Source organism: Macaca thibetana, chromosome 6, assembly GCF_024542745.1.
Source record: "Macaca thibetana thibetana isolate TM-01 chromosome 6, ASM2454274v1, whole genome shotgun sequence".
NCBI lineage: Eukaryota > Metazoa > Chordata > Mammalia > Primates > Cercopithecidae > Macaca > Macaca thibetana.
The window spans coordinates 124814629-124839008 of NC_065583.1; the positions used below are offsets into that span (position 1 = coordinate 124814629).

The 24380-nt window shown below is 40.6% G+C and overlaps 2 protein-coding genes across 4 annotated transcripts in view; one reads left to right on the forward strand and one right to left on the reverse strand.

Moving 5' to 3' along the window:
* The first annotated feature begins 7934 nt into the window (after positions 1 to 7934).
* CDC20B (cell division cycle 20B) overlaps positions 7935 to 24380 on the forward strand; it is a 58224-nt gene continuing 41778 nt past the window's right edge. Inside the window, exons 1-2 of the mRNA XM_050794696.1 lie at positions 7935 to 8198; positions 8477 to 8539. Of these exons, the coding sequence (XP_050650653.1) occupies positions 8136 to 8198; positions 8477 to 8539 (126 nt within the window). The 5' untranslated portion in view covers positions 7935 to 8135. The remainder of the gene's footprint in view (positions 8199 to 8476; positions 8540 to 24380) is intronic.
* Positions 13862 to 22546, reverse strand: GPX8 (glutathione peroxidase 8 (putative)). 3 transcript variants are annotated; one of them, XM_050794693.1, is made up of 3 exons: positions 20950 to 22531; positions 19940 to 20201; positions 13862 to 17118 (listed from the first exon to the last, which is right to left on the reverse strand). In XM_050794693.1, exons 1-3 carry the CDS (start codon positions 20998 to 21000, stop codon positions 16955 to 16957), a joined length of 477 nt encoding a protein of 158 aa, XP_050650650.1. In that variant the 5' UTR covers positions 21001 to 22531; the 3' UTR covers positions 13862 to 16954. The 3 variants fall into 3 exon arrangements, with proteins under 3 accessions (XP_050650650.1, XP_050650651.1, XP_050650649.1); XM_050794692.1 differs by having other exon boundaries at positions 16252 to 17118; positions 20797 to 22525; XM_050794694.1 differs by lacking the exon at positions 19940 to 20201 and having other exon boundaries at positions 20797 to 22546.

A 24380-nucleotide genomic window follows, 5' to 3' on the forward strand; every position in this document is an offset into this window, starting at 1 on the left:
ACAAAGTTTTCTCTCGATTTCTTTTTCTTTTTTTTTTTTTTAAGTTGGAGCCTTGCTCTCACCTAGGATGGAGTGCAGTAGTGCAATCTCATCTCACTGCAACCTCCGCCTCCTGGGTTCAAATGATTCTTGTGCCTCAGCCTCCTGAGTAGCTGGGATTATAGTGCGCACCACCATGCCTGGCTAATTTTTGTGTTTTCAGCAGAGAAGGGATTTTGCCATGTTGGCCACGCTGGTTTCGAATTCCTGACCTCAGGTGATCCACCGGCTTTGGCCTCCCAAAGTACTGGGATTATAGGTGTGAGCCACCGCTCCTGGCCTCAAGTTTTTTTCATCTAGTCTTCACAGCAACATGTGAAATAGATATTATTACTATTTTGCAGATGAGAAAGCTGAGGCTCTGGAAGGGAGTGTTAATGACTTGGCCAATTTCACACAGCTAGTACATGGAAAAGCTAGGATTCCAACAGGTTCTGTGACTATAAAGCCTGTGTTCTTCCCACAGCTCTATGCTACAAAGAAGCAAAGGGGCAAGAGGGTGCATATTTTATGTCATTCTGAGTTTAGAGGAGATAAAAGTCACTAAAAGTAAAATTCACTAGGGGCAGCAGCCCTAACATTTGTTTTGGAAGCCACTCCTCCATGGTCTCTCATGCTCCTACATGTCTTGCTGGACATGCTAAGAATGTGAGATCTTGATGACTCTTTATCTGGGCTTGGAATTGGTTTGCAGCATGCCATTTTACAGGTTGAGGTAATCTGGGACAAAGAGCAACCTTGCTTTTGCTTACTATAAAAGCAGAAGATTCTTCAAGCTAAGCCTTTCTCTCCTCTAACGCAACCCATTACAGGTGCAGGGATCGATTTGGGCTCTCTATGTCACCCCACGAGATTTGGGGGCAAGGCGAATTGATGTAAATATGCCTATTCAGGTTGCTGTGTTGTGATGAAGTCCTTTGTCTGATCCAGGAGTCTTGTGTCTTCTGCTATTAATAGCATCCACAAAACAGTAATAGGCTAACTGATTAGATTGTGGATAGAATAAAATGAAATCCCAGATCCAAAAGTTTATATCTAAAGTATCAGTAGTCTCTGGAAAACTTGGAAAAAGAAGGCGTAAGAGCAATCATAAAATAAGTTAAAAAAGGACAAATACTGGTCTTTAAATTAGTCAACATTTTTGTGATCTAAACTGTTTCTTCAACATTTCACCCTCTGGAAAGGAGCCCTGGTTTTAGGGCTTAAAACTCCAAATTGCCCCTTGCTGTTGCTCTGCTTCACTGCATGTTAAGCTCTAGAAAACTAACTTCTCATGTGTTGGTGGGTACTGTTTCTGTGGGCTTTAGTGTTGCCATGATCAGACATCTTGAGAGGCTGATTGGCTGTGATTCCAGACAGCTTCCCAGTCGGGAAGTTTCGTGCTGAGGTCACTCTGGTTGGTAATTCATGGACTATAACGATACAGAGGTGGAAAGAATATTAGAGCTTCCTCTGTTTAATGTCTTCATTTTATAAGTAACCAGACTTCTGGGGAAGAGTAACTCGACCAAAATTATACTGCAAGTTAATGGCAGGGCAAGAATATCTGGTTCGGAGCGAATCCCATTGTTTAATTCACCACTTTGGTTCAAATCTACTTCTTCTGAACAAGACATAGCAATCATGGGATACTGACTTATATTAACCAAGCTCAAGTTTGGTAGGTAAGCCAGAATCCAATTCAGTTACAATTGGCGGTATGTAGCTATCTAGAATCAGGACCCTTCCCTTTCAGAAGCAAGTCTTCCCAGACTTAACCTTAAGTCATAAATCAAGTGGTTGCTTGGTGGGCACAGAATTGGAATACATTTAAATGCAAATGTCTATTCTCTGGCGACATAACCATGTAACTAGATTAGCTATATGGATTTCTCTTGATTTAGTATATTACTAGTTAAGGAACTGAGTTGGAGGTTTAGAATTCACTCATATTATATTTATTGACCACCTACTATGTGCCACGTACCTAGTACATGGCTCTGGACCTACGGATAGTGTCTTCTGGACAACTGCTTTATAAAGATATATTTATTATCCCAATACTCATTTTACTTAGTCATCTACGTACCACCACTTCATTCTCAAAGCAAGAAATGTATACTTTTCAAAGGTTTATATTTTCCCTCTTGATCCTCATCATAAATCTGTACAGTAGATAATAACTATCCTATTTTACAGTTGAGGAACCTGAGACTTAAAGGGGTAGAAAAACATGTTTCAAGTTACACAATTAGCAGGTATCAGGCCTAGGACCTGTATACTTTTTAACTCACATATTGCTTTTTTTTTTTTTTTTTTTTCCTGAGACGGAGTCTGGCTCTGTCGCCCAGGCTGGAGTGCAGTGGCCGGATCTCAGCTCACTGCAAGCTCTGCCTCCCGGGTTTACGCCATTCTCCTGCCTCAGCCTCCCCAGTAGCTGGGACTACAGGCGCCCGCTACCTCGCCCGTCTAGTTTTTTGTATGTTTTAGTAGAGGCGGGGTTTCACCATGTTAGCCAGGATGGTCTCGATCTCCTGACCTCGTGATCCGCCCGTCTCGGCCTCCCAAAGTGTTGGGATTACAGGCTTGAGCCACCGCGCCCGGCCAACTCACATATTTCTTAAAACTGAGTTTATTACATTCCAAATGTGGCATGTGAAAGTCTTTCTTTTGTAATTCTATATTGCCACTTCCATGATTTGGAAAAGGTTCTAATCTCATCTACAAATTGGTTCAGTGAACAAATTATTGATCACCAACCGAGTGCAAAGCTTATTATGTGCAAAGCACTGAGTCAATCTCTGAAGAGGAAACCAAGATGAAAAACACAAGATCCTTGTATTCTTGGAACTTACAATATAGTGGAGAATGTATATAACACACACACACACACACACACACAATCTGGAAGTAAGCAGACTAGAAGTACAAACAATATGGTATGGGAACAGAGGGAAGATAAAGAAATTCCAACTAGCATGATTTGATTTGAGAAGGCTCTTTGGAAAATGTAGCTGAAATTTGAGAGTAAGAATTTGCCAGGAAGAGAAAAGAAAAAAGACAATCCAAAAGTAAGGTACCTTCAACAAAGACCTGAAGGCAAGAGAGTACTAGTATCAAGTACATCTGAAGATAGGAGGTGTTGGTGGTGGTGTGGGAGATTATGAGAGAAAGGCAAAGAGAAGTCCTAAAGGGGTTTTATGTGAATTAGAGAACTTAGAACTTAATTCTATGTGTTAAGAAGGTCTTTCAAGGAACTTGGGGCAGGGGAGAAATATGATCAGCTTACGATAATGCTTATTGGCTTTAATTATTGGATCTCTACTTCTTTGCATAGTGCATGACACTTGCTGGGTGCAAAGACATATGTTAAATGAACCAACTGGAGAAGGAATAGATGGGGGTTATCAGGTTATCGTTATTGTTTAAGAAGAGGGCAGGTGTAATCAACACAGCAGAGGGGAAAATGACTGTCTTTGATAGCTGGATTTGGACATATGGAGAAGGGGAAGAGTTAAGGAAAGCTGACTTTACCTCTGCTCCACCAGGAAGATGGTGATGCTGGCAACAGGACACACAGAGGGAGGAATAGATAGATGGTCTGGCAGAATGAGAATAAGGAAAGATTCTCAATTCTGTTTGGGATTATGTTGCATTTGAAGTTCTGGAAGAATATCTAGTGAAAACTGATTTTCGGGTCTAGAGCATTCATGAACCAGCTTTTCTTTGAGAGGGGATCATTTTCATATGCCTGATTTCATCCATTGTTTTATACAGATTTGAATTAATTTAATTTTAAAATTTTCCTTGCATTGCCTTAAAATGGTGGGGAACTACCTTATTTGGGCAGTTACCCTGTGCAAGAACGACTCTAAGGAGGAAGTGAAAGGAAAAACGCCTTAAAGGAAATAAGTGGTTGGAGGTGATCTTAAGATTTTCATGCAGTGAAGCTGGGCAAACCTTTTCCTCTATCCTTGTTCATTGGGGTATGAATGGAGAAGTAATTTTAAAGGACAGACCCTGTACTGTACTTAGAAATCAGGCAGTAATAGAAAAATATGCATATACACGAACTACTTGTAATTGAAAAAATAATAAGCCATGTAACCAGAGGTGATGTGCTACTTTATTGACCACTCTTCTGATTGAGGCGTTTACACTGCTGGAACCTTTGCAATTTAAATTTTTGGAGCCCTGCTGATAGTCTGCATTATAAGGGCTTCATTCGTCCATCCATGCGCTATACTGAGCCACGTTACACCGGGGAGCAGAGAGTTTATCAGTCTTGGACGATGTTTTTCCTTCCCTTTCTTTTTCTCCGTGGCTGACTTCCTTGCGCCACCAGAGTGCGGTTATCCTAAGCTCTCCCCTTCTGCAGTCTAACGCCTGTCCCGCACAGACTGGAGCTGTAACAGCCCCTACCGGCGTGGCGCTTTACCTCACACTCCCAGCTCGCGCTCCCCAACCCCTGCTGGGCGGGAAACGCGTGCCCCAGGGACCGTTGGAGCAAACTCCTAACCGTCCCTTTGGCCCAGTAGGCGCGCAGGGGCTGCCGGGCGGCGCGCAGAAGCTAAGGGCGGGAGCGGGCGCGGGCGTAGCCCGGAGCCAGCAGGCGGAAGGCGCGGGACCAGCCAGGACCCGGGCGGGAGGAACCGCGGGCCGGAGCGGCGCGCAAACCTGCCGTTGGCGTTGGGGTTGGGGAGCTCTCCTGTTTGCATTGCTCGGAAATTAGTTGAATACAGTGAATTAGAGAAAACAAGTTGAAAAATGATAAGTATAATGAGATCTCATTTGTGGGGGAAGATCCATAGGGCCAGACTCTCTGTGTGCACGTGCAAATAGATTGAAAAGGGTCTGACGAAGCTAGGGGAAGGAGGAGGTTGGGAGAGCGGACTGAAGGGAGTGTACCTGCTATATTGCACATTCAGTGCATATGCCGCTGAAGCGGGCCCATGTATATGGCATATTTCTGAGATATTTAACATTCTTGATGTTTAGAATGAAAGTGTAATTGAAAAAAAAAAAAAAAAGAGATCGCATTTGGGAAGCTTGAATATCCTCTTGCTTCCCATTGTTAGGGACCTACTCAGATTCTAACAGCACCCGCGACTTTGAGAGTTAAGGGAAGCTTTTCCAAATACTTTCTCTCCCTTCCTCCACTGCTCCACCTCTGCTCGCTCCCGTCGCCTTTCTTTCCTCAAAATCCTTCGAATTGGCCTTTGTCAAGGAGTCTTCCTCACAGCCTTTCTCATTGTCACATCCTTCCTGCAAAACCCATTCTCAAAGAGGAAACATTTTAAAGATAGTAAAGCTACTCTCAGGCACATAAATATTTGAATTAGACATTGTTCCTAAACCGTACTTGATAACAATTAAGATAATATGTTTACAGGATATTTCTATTTTCCCCTACACAGTTTTACCAAAGTGCTTTTTATTAGAATGACCACACGATGTTAATTTTTTTTCATTTTGAAATAATTTCAGGCTTAGAAAAAAGTTTCAAAAATAGTACAAATAATTCCATTATATCCTTCACTCAGCATTCACAAATCTCAACATTTTTCATAACCCTAGTACAGTAATCATAACTAGGAAATCAACATTACTACTACTCTATTAACTAAAGTGCAGATATGGATTAATTCAAATTTCTACAGTTATCTAACCAATGTCTTCTTTTTTCTAGTCCAGGATTCAATTCAGAACCTTGCAATGCATTCAGTTGGCATGTCTTGTTTCTTTTAATCTGTGACAGTTTCTTAGTCTTTCTTTATTCATGACTATGATACTTTTGAAGAGTACTGGCCAATTTAGTGGAATGTCTTTTAATTTGGGTTTGTCTAGTATTTTCTCACTATTAAGCTTATGCATTTTGTGGGACAAGAATATCACAGAAGTGATGTGTCCTTCTCATGAGGCACAATATGTCATCATGTCTCATTAATGGTGATGTTAACTTTGATCACTTGGTTAAGGTGGTCCCTGCCAGTTTTGGCCAATGAAAAGTTGTGATTTTAATTTTTGTGTTTAATTATAGGGGGAAGTATTCTCATCATACGCAAGGTAATTTTAGTATTCTTGACAGTTATTACTGTAGTATTTGTCAAGTGGCGAGTTTCTATTTGCATCATTCTGATTTTAAATTTAATCTGAATATTCAACTGCATAATAACTTCCTAAAGATACTTGACTAATACTTTTCTAGTTTACACTAAGGGAAAAAAAGGCATTTGGAGGCTGTGTATATGTATGCTGTGGAATTAATGGCTAGAACGGAATTTATAAATGTATTTTTTTTTTTTACAGACAATTGCATTCTAAATGAATAATTCACTATTCTTAGTACTTGTAAGAAACTGGATTCTAAAAATCCCAATTTACATGCATTTATAAGCTTATTAATTGAATTGCTTTTATTCTGTGTTTATACAAAATGGTTAAATGTGAACTATATTTAAAAATAGAACAAAGATAAAATGTCCTTCATATTATTTCCAATATACTTTGAGTTTTTGTTGACATTTGCAAAACTGATCATTTAAATTAACAATGCATCTGACTCTCATCCAATAATAGGTTACTTCTATTTAGTCTTAATGTTTGCAGAAAGGATTTACCGGAATTTGGAATGAGTACTCCACTGCAAGGAAAATAGACTTCTTGTGGGTGAAACTTGGAGATCTTTTAATCCACTAGTTATTTGACTATCAAACATTTTGATATGTCATTTGAAGATTAAGTTACCCTATGCAGCATTATTCTCGTACATAGAAAACTGGTCTAAGATTGGGTCTTAGTTCTAATGCCACTTTTTCTTGCTTTCAGTATGAAGGAAAGCAGGGGAGTGAGTTTTAGCTTCTTTTTTGGGGGGCGGTCACTGGCCCATGTCAGTATCTGGTATCTATGAACTGTTTCACCAGAAAAACACACAAACTCACATTGACTTAAAGCAAAATACAATCCAATGTCAAAAATGGTTGGGGGGTTAGCAAGGGAGGAACAAACAGGCTGCCAGGCTTTCAGAGGCTTCCCAGACGCAGTGTCTCCTCTTGCCATATGGCACAACTCTCTTGGCAGCTCAGATGGGTAGCTAAGGCTGCACAGCCCATCTGGCTGCTTGTCATTTCCCGGCAGACCTCTTCCTCAACCCTCAATATCTTCCTCTCCCCCTTTATCACGGAGTTCCCAGTGTGCTCAGCTTTCTGACCCCTTCACGCCTTATGAGGTCCTGCCTGTCCTGGTTCTTTCACTACCTTTTCACCTCTCTCACCGACCTCCTACTTAGGAACGGGGCTCAGAAGCCCGAGTGAGAGGACCTGACCACTTCCCAATGTATAGAGCAGGGAGAATAATTTATTGCATAAATATGTCAACGCTCTCCGTTTTGATCGGCATAGAAATCTTGCCACGTTTTCTTGCCTGTCTGAAAACGCAGAGCTGACGAACACGCCTCACATCAATAGCTGACACAGCGATTACCAACGGACAGAGGCCAGAGAGCTGTACACCCTCCGATCCTGCAAAGGCAGGATGTGGTTGGACAAAGAGAAGTGAGAGCCGAGAAACAGGGATTAGGGCCGTTATAAGGAAACATTCTTGTTTCTGAAAATGGAAAGATTGTGAACTCCCAGAACCCGCTTCTTAGCCCGCCAACCCCTCTGCCTCCCACTGCGGTGGCAGCCCCCGGTGCCAGGCCCAGCCGCAGACCCGCCACGGCTCCCGGCAAAGCTTGGCGCCCGGGTGCGCGCCTAGTTCGGAGGCGGTGACTGGGCGGGGCGCAGAGAGGGCCGGCAGGGGCGGGGCCGCGGCGCGCGCCGGGGAATCCCTCCTGGGCTCTGACGTCACCGCGGCGCAGGCCAATAAGAAGGCGGCGAGGGGGATTCCCGCGCCAACTGCCGCGCCGCCTGGTTTTTAAATGGTACCCAGGGGAACACCTTGCAGCGGCGGTGGGAGGAGTGGGGGACCTGGAGGGAGGTGGTGAAATAGAATGGTCTTGGGGGACGGGACTCCAGGGGTTTGACGATTAGGCGTCAAGACTGACTTAGACCTGGAAAGAAAACCAGAGGCGGTCGAGGAGAGAGGCCAAACGCCAGGCAGGGCGAAGTCAGCCGGAGATGGAGTGGAAACTGGAGCGCACCGCGCCTCGGAGGGTCCGCACCGAAGAGGAGATGCTGTGGGTGAGTAATGCCCTGTTTTGCATTCTCCCCAAGTCTCTAATGCGGGGTCAAAGGCCCCGTTCGTAATACCTGTTTAGGACCAAGAGGTGTTACCAAACTCTAAGCCCGGGTCGTACATTTGAATGAAGTAATTTAGTTATATTCTGAAGGTGCCTAGTTGCCTTAAAAAAAAAAAAAAAGTGTAATCTGACAAGCACAGGATCTAGAAAAATTCCACACCTGAAATTATGATTTTGCTAAATAGTTTCTCTCTCAATATATTATCTGTGTTTTCAAAGGAAAGTATCATGCGGGTGCTCTCCAAAGAACTGAAGCAGAAGAAAAGTCAAAGCTCCACCAAGGTGAGTGTCCAGGGCTTGTTCTTGTTCTCTGTTTTAATTCTGATCTTGAACAAACGAATTCTTGGTAAAGAATGTATTTGTAGGAAGTATGAGCTGGTCTGAAAATATGAGAATTTAAGTACAGTATCTTATTACATACTAAAAAAATTTCTTTACGAAACTGAAGATCCCAGAAAAATAATGCAATCATTTGCATCTGAATCGTTCTTTCTAGTTTTTGCCTCCACAGCAAAGGATAAAGCTGGGATGTCAGGTAGGCAGTGTATTGCTAGCGGCTGTTAATACTTTTTTTTTTTTTTTGAGACGGAGTCTCGCTCTGTAGCCCAGGCTGGAGTGCAGTGGCCGGATCTCAGCTCACTGCAAGCTCCGCCTCCCGGGTCCACGCCATTCTCCCACCTCAGCCTCCCGAGTAGCTGGGACTCCGCCACCTCCCCCGGCTAGTTTTTTTTGTATTTTTTAGTAGAGACGGGGTTTCACCGTGTTAGCCAAGATGGTCTCGATCTCCTGACCTCGTGATCCACCCGTCTCGGCCTCCCAAAGTGCTGAGATTACAGGCTTGAGCCACGGGGCCCGGCCCCTGTTAATAATTTTAACAGTTGTTTGTTGTACTCCTCTCTGTTGCATTCAGAAGCACGGCCCCCAAAGAAATGGAAATGGTGCCATCTTGTGGACAATGTGGAGAAGTGGCATAAACCACGGTTTTTAACGTGAGCTGTTTAAAGTTGATCCGAAGTATTACCTGTTCTCTTTGAAAGACCAAACCCAAAGGTCTTTAGTGTCTCTTGTAATCAGTGTAAAAGGAAACAAATTTAAACGGTTTTAGAAACATGTTTCATAAACAGCCTTCATCTGCTTCAGATGTCGGTCACCATTTACCATGCTTCTCTCTAGGCTCAATAGTTCATCTTCCTTTGACCTGTACTCATAGATTCTAGTTCCAAATCCATCACCATTTTAATATATTTTTCTAGATCTTATGTAAATGTTTCAACTAGGCACCGTGGCTCATGCCTATAATCCCAGCACTTTGGGAGGCTGAGGCAGGAGGATCATTTGAGGCCAGGACTTCAAGACGAGCCTGGACAACACAGGGAGACCTTGTCTTTACAAAAAAACTGCAAAAATTAGCTGGGCATGGTGACTTGTGCTTGTAGTCCCAGCTACTTGGGAGCCTGAGGCAGGAAGATCGCTTGAGCCTAGGAGTTCAAGGCTGCAGTGAGCTATGATTGCACTACTGCACTCCAGCCTGGAGGACAGAGCCAGACCCCGCCTCTTAAAAAAAAATTTCTGTATTCAAGTGGTAACATCCTAAATTGAATACATAATTGCATTTGCAGAACTCGATTACTAATGTCATTTCTAGTAGGAGGAAACTAATCACATTTAAGCCCTTACATTTCTTAAATACTTTAATGTTGATTTCTTCCCCCCAAACACTGCTGCAGTTTTGTGTCATGCCCAGCTTATGTATTATCACGACTCCTAGATATTTTACCTTCTAATACAGGCAACTAATCTTTTGATCAGTAAATAGAAGTGATTTGAAAAGCTATAGTTAAGTAACTTTTTATTTATTTTTTTGAGACAGAGTCTTGCTTTGTTGCCCAGGTTGGAGTGCAGTGGTGCAATCTCGGCTCACTGCAAACTCCGGCTTCCGGGCTCAAGTGATTCTCATGCCTCAGACTCCTGAGTAGCTGGGATTACAGGCAGCACCATCATGCCGGGCTAATTTTTGTATTTTTAGTAGAGACAGGGTTTCACCATGTTGGCCAGGCTGGTCTCGAACTTGTGACCTCAGGGGATTAGCCAACCTTGGCCTCCCAAAGTGCTGGGATTACAAGCGTAAGCTGTCTACAGTTAAGGAACTTTTAAAATTCATTTGTACTGCAGTAACATATCTTCATTATCCAAGCATTTAATTTGGAAAACCTAAGTGTGAGTATTCTGAACATTTTAAAGTTTTTGTTTACCTTTTATGTTCTTGACTAGATTCAAGCAAATATTGATTTTATTTCTTATAGTCCTGAAGTAATACATTTTGTCTATAAGTTTTCTTTAATGTGACTATTAAGATTAGAGTTCTGCCACTGTGTTCATGTTACAAATTTAGCCTCGGTGACTTTCTGGGCCACGAGAATCAGCAGTGACCTGAATCAGGTAGGCAGTGTATTGTTAGCTGGCTGCTTGAGTCAAGTCAGCAGCCACAACTACCCTGCCACTTGCTTCTGGATAAATTCTTCTTGTCAATGAAGTGCTCTGGCTACCTGTGTGTGATGAGCTGGCAGTGTATTGTTAGCTGGTTGAAAATGTGAATGGCATCAGCTAACATGCAACTGCTGTCTTATTGCATATACAATGAAAATCAGAGTGTAACTGAATCTGTAATTAGTGTGTGTTTACGTGTACTTTCTGCTATGAAGCAAGGCACTATTTACCATAATATATTATTGCCATTAACTTACAATACAGTAATACTTATAATACAATGGACAGTTTTATAATGGTAAGGAAAGTACTACAATTACTTAAATTTTTTTCCTTTTAAGAAAAATTTACTTATGCCTGCTTTTCCATAACTAAAAGTTTTTAAGAAATATTTTTGGAGTCTTTGGAGTCTTTCGGAGTAGACAGTGTTTAAGTATTTGTGAAATTATATATTTTTACATGTAAGGTTTAGAATGTAATAACAATGTGGAATGGACCTACAATGTGTCCCCAGATTTTCAGTGAAGTCTTTGGGATTCTTTCTGCATCATTAGTTTCTGAATACAGCATTAGAATCGGTTTCCAAAACCGTGACTGTGTGTACCAGCTGGAGGGAAAGTTGAGGTAATTTTCCAGATGAGTCAGTCAACTAAAACATTTTTCACTTGAAATATCAAGAATATTGGGAATTTTTTTTGGATGGGGAATGGTTTAATTTTTTTTGGAAGATTTACCTCAATCCTTTCACTTCATTTTCTGTAAAAACACAGGTTCATGAAATATTTGGAAGGGAGCAAGAGATTTAACTTGTGAAGTGGGAAGAACTGATCATACATTATGACTTTAAATATTTTCTCATTCCCTGAGAGGCATTTTGGCCCATGAAGCAGTACAGATATGTGCTGGCTTCCAGACATGCAGTATTCTTGTGTGGACATTTGTAGCCAGTTAGTGGAACTGACTTTGGTGGTGCCATCAGTTAGTTAAGCCATAGATGAGATATAAGAAATATTTCACATTCTCTACTGTACTGGATTGTAAGTTATTGGTAAAATGATTTTTATGCTTTCCTTATTTAAATATAAACATATTTCTAGAACATGGGTTAAATAGATATCTCTAGTTTGATTCTTATGCATTTTACTACTTTCAAATCACATTCTCTTTTTGTTGTTGCCCAGTGTTATTCACTTTCAGGAGATTTATGTTTAAGTATATCTTCCATGTAAAAATTGTTTTCATCTTGTCTCTTTTTAAGGTTAAATTTCAACATGTTATTTTCTATACAGAGTCACTGACCTGGTGATAAAAATAAAACCTACTAAATTTAGAAGTCTTGGCTTTTGTGTTTTAGTTTTTTAAAATTAAACAGCAAGACATAAAATGCCAACTTTATTTTATTTTAGATCAAGGGGTACATGTGCAGGTTTGTTACGTGAATATATTGGGTGATGCTGGGGTTTGGGCTTCTAGTGAACCTGTCTCCCAAATAATGATCATTGTACCCAATAGGTAGTTTTTCGGTCCTTGTGTTCCTTTCTTCCTACCCCTTCTGGAGTCCCCAGTGTCTACTGTTTCCATCTTCATGTCCATGTGTACCCATTGTTTAGCTCCCACTTAGAAGTGAGAATATGCCATAATTGATTTTCTGTTTCTGAAAATGACAACTTAAATTTAAAAAAAAATTTTCTTTTTTAGAACTGTTGATTCTGTAGGGAAACCAACTTTATGTTCAATAAACAGAAGACATTTAAAGTTGTGGTTTAGTCTCATATTATTGAGATGATGAGAAAAGAGGGAAGGAATGGAATGAAATAAAAATATGTTAAAGAAATAAAAAATACGTTAAAGAGATGAATGGGTTAGGAGGCAAGTGAAGATACAAATTAAAAGAGAAAATGTTTCCATAGGTGGGAGAGGGAAAGAAAGGGATACACACTGGGATATCAAGGGTCAAACAGAGGGAAAAGGGATTGGAAAAAGAGGAGGGAGGCTCTGCTGATGGCCAAGTATTTTCTCCCAGGTGTTTTCTCTTGGGGCAGTCTCTTGGCTGTTCACTGATACTGGGAATGTCACTACCTCCCATCGCTGCCCTCTGAACCTCTCACTATTATAGTGATAGCCTCCTTCTTTCTCTCTCTCTGCTGTGTTTTATTTCCCTGCAAAGACACTATGCTGCTCTGCAAGAGACATACTTAACAGTTCAGCTGGAGGAGGGGAAGGGAAGAGTGGGAAGGAGTGTGATGGATTAGTTTCTAGGCATAACAATTATTAGAATTTTATTCTATGGGAAAGATAAAATCAAGCAGAGGACTAAATATAGACAGAGTGTCCTCATATCAGCTCCACCCAAACATGTCATTTTTCTTTCAAAGGAACACCACAAATCAATGTGGTGCAATCATGGCTCACTGCAGCCTCTACCTCCTGGGCTTAAGCAATCCTCTCACCTCAGCCTCCTGAGGAGATGGAACCACAGGTATGTGCTACCATACCTGGCTAATTAAATTTTTTTTTTTTTTTTTTTTTTTTTTTTTTTTTTTTTTTTTTTGCAGAGACAGGGTCGCTCTGTTGCCCAGGCTGGAGTTTAGTGGAGCCATCTCGGCTCACTGCAGCCTTGATCTCTTTGGGCTCAAGCAATCCTTCCACCTCAGCCTCCTATGTAGCTGGGACCTGAGGCATGTGCCACCACACCCAGCTAATTTTTTGATTTTTTTGTGGAGACGGGGTTTTGCCATGTTGCCCCAGGCTTGTCTCTAACTCCTGGGTTCAAGTGATCCTCCCTCCTCAGCTGCTTAAAGTGCTGGTATTACAGGCCTGTGCCATTATGCCCATCCCCAATTGTCATATTTTTAGAAATTTTGCATCCTAGTTACTAAACCATTGGTAGATTGAAATTGGCCATGAGGGAGCATGAGCATTTACACTGAACTGGCAAACGCTGTATGTCAGGATTCCTCCTCCAGAGTCTGCTATTAAACATGTACCAGCCACCATTATATATATGCTACATACACTGCAGTTATTAAGAATTATACATATGTACATGTATACATACTATTGATACAGTGTAATTGTTAAACATTTAAAAAAATGAAATACAACTTTCAGGGCACATTTCAGGCAAATTCATATTTATTCCAGTCTCTAACACTCTGTTGTTCCGTCTGCTGTAAGATGATCAGGAGTTAGTATGAAGTATTCTTCTCTACGCACCAAAGAAAACAAACAAAGCAAACTTCAAGTCAGTGAATTAGTTACCACAGTTAAAATGCATTTGATTTTGTCCTTTTCCTTTTTCACAAGGACAACAGCTGAATACTCTTTTATGTGATGCATGATATTTTTCTTTTTCTCTTTTTTTTTTTTTTTTGAGACAGAGTCTTTGAGATGGGGTCTTGCTCTGTCACCCAGGTTGGAGTGCAGTGGTGTGATCTTGGCTCATTGCAACCTCAGCCTCCTGTTTTCAAGTGATTCTTCTGCCTCAGCCTCCCAAGTAGCTGGGATTACAGGCACATGCCACCATGCCCAGCTAATTTTTGTATCTTTTACAAAAAATACAAATACAAAGATGGTCACCATGTTGGCCAGGATGGTCTCGAACTCCTGACCTCAAGTGATCCACCTGCCTCGGCCTCCCTAAGTGCTGGGATTACAGGAGTGAGTCACTGCGCCTGGCTCTGATGTTGATATTTTTCTGTTACAGTCCTTAGCCCAGGCATCCTGTAGCACTCCATGTCCCAGACTTTTTGATGCAGAAACAAGACTGAAGGAAGATTGTCCAATATAGGAAAGATTCAACTTTTCCTCTGTGTGTTTGTCCACTGGTATTCCTATGAGGCATTTGAGTTACAGGTAGCAGCACCTTAGCAAATGACTCCAATCCCTCTCTCAGCACACATAACCTAGTTGTTACGGAACCCCGAAGGGACACCTGAATGTCCTTTCTTTCAAGGCAATACGTATGACATGCTTTCAAATCTCCGCCTGCCTACTCTGCTTACCTAAAGGGCAAGGGGAGAAAATCCAGCACTGACATAGAATCTGTAGGTTGAATAAGGCAACCAAGATTAGAGATGTAAGTGAAGAAACCCACTTTATCTGGCTTTGAAGAGAACTAGTGACTTACGGCAGGACGTTCATCTGTATCATGTTGACTGGGACAGTCCTGGTTGTTCCCAGTTCAGCTCCATTATCATCCATCTGGCAGTGGGGAGTCTCTGCTGCCCATGTGGTGCTGGCATACGCAGTTCTGCTCAGGCCCCTAACGTGAACGCATAAAACACCCCTGCAGTGCCACAGCACTGCTATGAGCTCATGGAAGGCGTATGTGGGGATACAAGGCAAGAGTTCTCTGGCAGCAACACTTGGAGGGGCCGCCTGAACAAAAGTTTTCTTAGAGGCTCATAATTCAAATTGCTAATAGGCTCTTGGGGCAAAATTGCAAAGGACAGATAGACTTGTTGGGTGGCTTCTGTTTTTGTTCCAGCAATCCAGGTTAATTCTGATTTCCTTCCTGGTCACTTAAAACACCTTGCTAAGTGTGTTAATTGACTTTTAAAGTTGCAAAGGGCTTTTTTATTCCATTCAACCCCTGTTCAATTTACAGGTGAGGAAACTGAAATAAGGTACTTAAGTGACTTGCCTAAAGTCACGCAGCTGGCGAGCGGTAGGAGCAGGCTTGCTGACACACTCATCTGGCATTCGTGAGGCTATCCCTACAAATCCTCTTGACTTCTGGTAGAAACTCCACCTCCACCTCCACCAAATATCTTTCTAAATACCTTCATAGCTGGGTGGCTGGATATGTACTTTGAAGCAGAAGATGCTTCATGAAGTATTTTTGGTTTATCTAAGAACTTTGGTCCAAATACATATACAGAACTATTTACTGAGGTAGCATTACTGAATTCGCCATAAGAAACATCTTCACTTTCATCCATTAGGTCAGGATTTGGGAGTCAAGTCACAGACTACTTAAATCGGGTCTTTTTCTTCTTAGAAAACTTTATATGACTATTTTTACATTTTTGGCCATCTTCCTATTTATTTTATGCAGTGAATGTGTATTTCATGAGGCAATAATCAACCTTCACCAACTTGGCAGTTTGCTTTGTTAGCCAATTATAAGGCTAACAAAATATAAAGGCCATGACTTTGGGAGAAGAAGTGCCTTGTGACTCTACTAAGAGGTTCAGTGACTGCTGATCTACACTTTAGGACTTATATGATCACCCCATTTTTACACTAGAGTTTAGGCTGTTTGGAGTTGGTTTTTACTATTTCAGCCATCAGAATGATGCAGCATTGAATTCCTTCCAAGTGGCTAATCTAGAATGAATACATTAGCAACCCAAATCAACCTATAAGGAATCAAGCTAAATGATCTTGTACTCATGTCCTTTTTTCTACACTTGGGATTTTCACGCAAGAATAAAGACTGACTTATTTGGTAATATTATGATTACAGAATTTGAGTTGCTTCTAAAAAATAATGCAGAGAGAAATACTGAAAATGAAGACTTTTTCAAATGTTATAATATGGCCATTTATAAATGACTATTTATATATGTCAGTTGCATACATAGTGACAGTTATAGTAAAACACTAGGAACCTACACTTAAAGAGAAAAAGCAAACAAAATCCTGTACATAAAATAAGCACACATATATAAGGATTTGAATCTATGTATATATATTTTATACTTTTCAACATTTGTGTTTTATTACATTAACATAACCATTTACAGTTATTCCAGAAATTTCAGTCATACACAGTGCTCTTGAATCCAAAGAATGGTCTAGTGTGTTAGTATTTTCATCAAGTACAGTCCTAGAAAATGTCAAGTTGAACAATAAGATATTGAGGCACATTGGTCACTGAATTCTGAATTCTTTAGCACAGTCAGAGGAAGTAGTTAATATATTTCATGTTGATTCTTTGGCTACTCTTGATTTTGCTTTGGGTAACATCTTCATCCTGGGAACATTCATTACCACTTAATAGCAAGATAACATTAAAAAAAAAATCCTTCTTTGCCACATTTAATAGCATGTTTAAAGAGGCAGAGGTTGCAATGAGCTGAGGTTGCACCACTGCACTCCAGCCTGGGTGACAGAGTGAGACATTGTCTCCAAAAAAAGTGTTTAAAATGAGACCAAACCCTCATGGAGACATTTCTCTGTTCTATTAGAAATGCAATGGCATTCTCATAGATCCTCTTTCTTTTTTATGATCAGTTGTCTAACCAGAGCTGCTATGTCAGGCCTGATGACATCAATGGGCTCCTCTGGCCTCCAGAACTTCACAACTTGACCCTCAGGGTTGACAAGATACTTCCAAAAATTCCACCTTGGTTCCTTCTTTGAAGAATCTAAAATATCCAGAACATATTTTCATGAGCATAATTTTATTCTTTGTCAAGATTTTCACTTCTATTAGTATCTGCATAAATGACAACTTTAGTATCAAGTTCTAGGATTGTCATAATATCAAAAACAAAACACCCAAACAAAGTGAAACTCAAGGTTAGAGTAACCAGATTTCAATATACTTGATGACTTCACCTATGAGTCTACTCATCTAGGATGTGATCTTAGTATCATGAAATAAAACAAAGTAGGCCGGGAGTGGTAGCTTATGCCTGTAATCCCAGCACTTTGGGAGGCTGAGGTGGGTGGATCACCTAAGGTCAGGAGTTTGAGACCAGCCTGCCCAACATGGTGAAATCCTGTCTCTACTAAAAATACAAAAAATTAGCTGGGTGTGTTGGCATGTGCCTGTAATCCCCGCTACTTGGGAGGCTGAGACAGTAGGATCACTTGAACCCAGGAGGCGGAGGTTGCAGTGAGCTGAGATCACGCCATTGTCCTCCAGCCTGGGGGACAAGAGCGAAACTCTGTGTCAAGTAAAATAAAAGCAAAAAAAAAAAAAAAAAAAAAAAAAATTAAAGTTGTAATCCCAAATTGCTGGGATTACAGGTGTGTGCCACCACACTAGGTGAATTTTTGTATTTTGAGTGGAGATGGGGTTTTGGCCTCCCAAAGTGAATAATCACCTTATTTTGAAAAGCAATAACTTTTTTTTTGGCAGGGTCTCGCTGTATTGCCCAGGCTGCCCTTGAACTCCTGGGCACTCAAGTGATCCTCCTGTCTTGGCTTCCCAAAGTGCTGGGATTACAGGCATGAGCCACCATGCCCAGCCATGATATCCTTTTGATAAACCTTAATTTATGTAAGAAATGTAGATGTTTTTTCTATTTATACCACTCAAGATTTATGTTCATTTTATTGACTAACGTGAGAAAAAATATAATAATTATAACTAAAATTTATGAAGTGCTTACTATGTGCCTAGTAATGGATGCTGCGTGCTTCAAATTGATCCTCTCATTTAATCTTACAGGGACCCTATGAGGTGGGTATTATTATCATCCCCGTTTTGCAGATGAGATAAATGGAGGCCTAGACACAAGGTCACGTGGCCAGTGAGTGGTCGAGCCAGGATTGCTATACAGGCCTTTTTACTCCAGAGCCCATGCTCTTAACCTTTGGGCCCTATGATCCTATGTAAGTGGAATGAAACCTTAAATCACTGTTACCTTTTTGATTACACAGGCTAAGAGGGGTTTCAGAAGGTTTGTAGTGATAAAGAGAAATAACCTATGAGCTATTGCACCCACGTATCTGGCTGCTATAACTGAAGAATGATTAGTTCAATGGCATGTGCTTGGGCTTTTCTTTCCTCAGTGCACCCTCAAAATAAAAGGAATAAAGACCTCGCTGTGGTTGCCATTTATGGTGTTAGGCATTATATCAACTTTCCCTAGAAATTAAATATAATGTTTTTAGAAGATTGTGACTTCACATTTATGTGAAATATTATAGATCACGATTTGGTTTGTTGGATTAGAAGCTTGATTGCCTGAGTGAGGTCATAGTTTTATCAAAACCCAAGTTATCTACAGTGAAAATAGGACTGAAGATGTCATCAGAATAAGTTAGATGAGAGAATGTTAGCTAATGTCCTTTATTGATTGATTGATTGATTGATTTAAGATGGAGGCTTGCTCTGTCGCCCAGGCTGGAGTGCAGTGTCGCGATTTCAGCTCATTGCAACCTCTGCCTCTGGGTTCAAGCGAATCTCCTGCCTTAGCCTCCCGAATAGCTGGGATTACAGGTGCCCACCACCACGCCTGGCTAATTTTTGTATTATTAGTAGAGACAGGGTTTCACTACATTGGCCAGACTAGTCTCTAACTCCTGACCTCAAGTGATCTGCCTGCCTTGGCCTCCCAAAGTGCTGTGATTACAGGCGTGAGCCACCACGTCCGGCCTTTTTTTTTTTTTTTTTGACTAATGTCATTTAGAACAGTGTCTGGCACAGATCAAGCGGTGTATAAGTACTTTATTTTTACTATTAACACACTTAATTCCAAACAATCTTAAGAAGTCAGTACTATTGATAGCCCATTTAACAAATGAGAAACAGGCACAGAGAAGTTAAGAAGCCACACAGCAAAAACAAGAGAGCAGGGATTTGAACTCAGGTAGCCTGAGGCCAAAGCCTATATGCTGTCACTACGCCTTATGACCTTTGTGCTAAGTGACCTTGGCAAGTCTTTAAACAGATTTCTGTAGCTAGCTTAATTGGAGAGATAGCCTAACACTACTGCCCTCTAAAGAAAATCAAGTTATATGTTTTTGGATTTTAGCAAAAATCTGGTAAGCTGACATATTCATCCTTGAGAATATTGTTTCAGATAAGAAAGGCAACATAAAATTAGCCACAAACATATGTTAACTAATATTGCCCAGCACTATTCATGAGAGCTGGGTGGCTTTAATGATGGGAAGGGACATTTCCCCAGATGCTAGTTACACGAGAGGAGAATTAAGATATTTTGTGAAAATGGCCATGGGCACACTTTAAATAAATTCTTCAGGAAGATGGTCGTAAGGAATAAAATACATTGGAATAGAATTATTTTACCATCTGAGACGCTAAAACATTGGTTTCAGGGGAGCATAACTCCTAGAAGTTACAAAGGATGAGATTCTGGCTCTTTGATAGTTTTATGAAGCTTTCCTGATCCAAAGTTTCAAATGAGATAGGAGAGTATTGTCCTGATATAATTGTTTAAAAATGAAAAGCAATTTAAAACATTATACTGGTGAGGCAAGGCAGATATTTACCAACAAGAAATCTAAATGCAGGTTCTCCTTCTGATCCTAGAATCTTAATCTTGTGGAAGATGGGGAATGTTACTCCGTAGTTTTTTCTTGCAAAAGATTCTACCTCCTTGCTCGGGCGGGGCTCCGATTCTCCAAACTGATTGCAGGGAAAAGCCAACACGCTGAAGTGGGATGGTCCAAACTCTTTGTGCAGTTCCTTCAGTGCTAAGTAATTTCTGTCTGTGAGTTGGCAGTCACTAGCCACGTTTACAACTAGTGAAACCTCCCGGAAAAAGAAAAAAATCCAACCGGAAAGTGAAGCAAAAGATTTTAAAAAATTCTGCAAGTAGTTAAAATCCTAAACAATTTGGGGGGACTATAACCTCTGATTGATGTTTTTTTCATATTTTTGGACACACAACGTTCTATTGAAAACTGTAACCTAGATGCCTGGGTTAAGGCCCTGAAATAGTACTGCCATTAAACAAGCATTAGGTACTCATGAAAGTTTATTTTTAAATTAAAGATAAAACTATGATCCTTGATAAGTGCTTTTTAAAGTCATTAGATTATAGAACCAATACTTTTATTAATAAATGTCATCATGTTCACATTACTAACTATAAGTATTTTCCAAACAACTTTACATATCAATTCAGCACAAAATTAAAGCATTTTAAAGAAAACGAGATAATCGGAATTTATTATTTAGAAGCAAACTATCAGAACTCTAATAATGAAAGTGATGTACTAATACAATTACTCTGAAGACTAAATTCCAACTTATGACCATGTAACAGCAAAAAATGATTTTATTAAGAGGAATAAACAGAGACAAGGAGAAACGGTAACAATAAAAATCAGATGATGCAACTTACTTTGCCTTTATACTTTTCCAGAGAAACAGTTCTTCCTTTTGCATCCTTCACTTCAAAGGCATAAAAGCTGTTGATTTTAGGTTTGAGGAATTTTAGTTGTAGAAGAAATAGCGTTACTGTGCATAGAACCATAGACAGCAAAACTGCAAATACCTTTGCTCTGGGCCCGGAACATTTTAGCGGGTAAGCTGCAAGAGGCTCCATGTTGGAGGATTCTAGAGGGAAGTCTCAGCAGCCTGGAATTCAAGGAGGAGCTGAAACTTGAAACCGGCTTAGTTTAACGGAAAACCAGGAAGGACAGACTGCCTGCCTTCACTGCTAAGGAACAGAAAAACTCCTTCTCAGAGGGGGAATGAAGCGAAACTCCTGAATGAAGCAAGGAGCTCTGCAGAATTTCAAAGTATTTGTGATGTAATTATAATTTTTGCTAGAAAAATCAGTACATTTTTGGTAGGTCTTTGACTTTCTCCCTACAAAGAAAATATTTCGCCAGCAGATGGTGCTCTTGTAACTTGAAAGCTATGGAGGGCTCATCCCCATGCTAAGCGTCCTGTGTATTTATTTAACAACTGTTTGGATGCAGAGGATACAGTACAATGCTCAGCAATAGTTTAGAATGTAGATTAAATGACCATATACTCATATGACGTATAGCCTGAAGGACGTTACTATTACATGTATGGATTAAATATGCTATATGAGTTCAGGAAATTTGTAGTGGAAAGAGCAGTGAAATATCTGAAAAGGCTATTTACCCTGACTCATCTAGCTAAGGCAATCAAATACCAGGTGAATACAGTCAAAATAAATATGTTAAAAACAGAGAAGGTGTTAAAAAAGCCCTTCTTTATCATAAAGCAAACTATAGTCCAGTGTTTTTCAAATTTCTGATTATGACCCCCAGTCAGTAGTGCACTTTACAACGTAACTGGGTACAAACATACACAACTGAGAAACAACACTTCTTCTTTGAACTGTGATGCACCCCCACCTGTTGCATTTTTAAACAACTCAGTTCTGACCTATCAAAATGATTTCATCATTCACCAATGCACTGCAACCTATAGATAGAAAAAACTGAGGCCGGGCATGGTGGCTTGTGCCTGTAATCTCAGCATTTTGGGAGGCCTAGATGGGAGGATCACTTGAGCCCAGGAGTTCAAGACCAACTTGGGCAAGAAAGCGAGACCACTGTCTCTAAAAATTTTTTTTTTTTTTAAATTAGCTGGTTGTGGTGGGGCATGCCTGTGGTCCCAGTTATACAGGTGGCTAAGGTGGAAGGATCGCTTGATCCCAGGGGGCTGAGGCTGCATTGAGTCATGTTTGTAGCACTGCATTGCAGCCCGGGTGACAGAGTGAGACTGTCTTAAGATCAAAACAAAAGAAGAAGAGGGAAAAAAGAAAAAATTGAACTCCATAATAAAGTAGTAATTTAGCAGTTAAGTAAGGCAATTCTACCAAGAAAACCCTGAAAACAAACAAATCCTGCAAAACCCATCTCTACTTGGGTACATCAGCTAATTGCTTCATTTTTTTTCTCTTTATTTCCCCCCACTGGCTGTTGCCTGGCACAGGCAGCCTAACTTTGCTGTTGCTAACAGTCATGAATTTCAGGGGTGGGTATGGGGAGGCAATTGAAGGCTGCATATCTTAAAAGCCATTCACTTTCAATTCTGCTCTGTTTAAGACTCACAGCAAGATCTGGATGAAGGGGCATTATTCCATTTGATCACCATTTGTTTCCAGAAAGTGCAGGGAATGAGCTGAGATGCTTGTGGAGTGCCCTTCCTATCACTGTTAGCTTGCGGATCTTCAGAGAGGGTGCTCAGGGCGCTGCCTGCTCTTCAGGTGCCCGCTCTGTGGCATGTGTGTTTTTGGGTGGCTGAGCAAAACCCATAGCCTACTGTGTAAAACCTGTGAGAGAAACCACTCTACTCCTACTCTCATGGCCCAGTAAGAATGGATACAGTAGAAAAGGAAATGACTATGCAGAAAGTATTCCCTTTTAAACATAATTTCTAGTAAAGAACAAAAGTGTATCACTTCCTGATAATTTTACTTTGGTGTTCTCTGGCTGAATTGTTTAAAAAGTCAAAGTCCCTGTGTTTGTATGACATGAACACTGCCATGTTACTTAAGCTCTCTGGCCTTGCTCTCTAAGTGGGATCTGGGACCTTCCACAGTACCATCACCTGGGCATTTGGTAGAAACACAGCATCTTGGGCCCCACCCCAGACTTCTGGAGTCAGAATCTGTACTTTTACAGGATCTCCTCATGACACATACACAAGTTTAAGTTTGAGAACCTTTAGACCTCAGCCTTTTTTTGGTTTCAGAGCAACAAGAGTCAGTCTTTGATTTCTCTGTTTTCCATAGTGGATGTGTTTCACATCTCTATGAATACACGAGATATTTTAACTCCTCAGGCTGTACAAGCAAATGGCTCAGGAACATGCATTTTAAAATTAATTCATAGAATACCTGCTATAATTTGAGCCATGTAAACCCAACTCATTATAACTGTGTTTTGAGGTGGGAAGAGAGTGATTTATCTCTGGCAGGGATGTTGACTGACCGCTGCTTCAGCAGGGCCCCACAGGGTGATATTATTTTGATAAAATAACTGTGATATTTTGTAGTCCGTTGTTTTATAAGTACAGAAACTCTTATCAAGTGATCCAGAGATGAATGGATTTGAAAAGGCCAAAATTATGCTGTTACAAACTTGCATGTGATTGCTGAATAAGCCGGTTTTTACAACCAGAAATAAGACATTATGCAGGCCTAATGTTGAAGTTGGTTTGACCACAAAATTCCATATTACATGAATACAACTTTGAAAACTTATGTGTATGTCTCCTGTTAAGGATGAAATCAGAGCCAGTTTGTTAACTTAATGTTCCTAAGGCTTAAGAGCTTCAAATAATGAAGGCATGATATATAAATTTTCACATTGGCCCATTAACCAAACATTCAGACAGCACTTTGGAGAACTCATGTGCTGGACAGCATTGGATGAACACAGATTTTGACCCTGGCACACCTCTTCTTTGTTGTTTTGGCAGTCTTTCTTTGCATACATTTTGATGTCATCATCTCTCAGCCTTCTGGGGATCTGCCATCATTGTTTTCATGTTCTGTCTATACTAACTCTATTCTCAGACTATAGATATATCAAAATGGCACATTTCTCTGCGTAAGGGGTAATATGTTAGAAAAACCACCAGCACTCTTTCAGTAAATGAAGGAAGGCTTCTTACAGGAGGGGAAGAGATTGATGAGTTCATGGTGAAGGCAGGAGGAAGCTACCTGGTCAAGAATGGGATAAAGCAGTTGACTCAGTTATCAACCAACTCAGGCACTGGAAAGGATACAAATAAGGTGCAAGGGAAGGAGCCAGCCTCACGCAAATGTAAAATCAATTTTGGAAATATGAGAACACACATGAAACAGGGAAGGATTACAAGGCAGCAAATAACTGAGTGCTAAATAAGTGACTTGTTTTTTTTTTTTTTTTTTTTTGAGACAGAGTCTTGCTCTGTCAGCTAGGCTGGAGTGCAGTGGTGCAACCTCGGCTCACTGCA

Excerpts from the sequence above, each read along its gene's own strand:
- GPX8 (XM_050794692.1), bottom strand. The coding sequence starts at position 21,000 with ATGGAGCCTCTTGCAGCTTACCCGCTAAAATGTTCCGGGCCCAGAGCA. Across the intron at positions 20,202-20,796 it reads TGGAAAAGTATAAAGGCAAA|GTTTCACTAGTTGTAAACGT; the intron begins GTAAGTTGCATC and ends TTTTTCCGGGAG. Across the intron at positions 17,119-19,939 it reads TGCATTTAGATTTCTTGTTG|ATTCTTCAAAGAAGGAACCA; the intron begins GTAAATATCTGC and ends TGGATATTTTAG.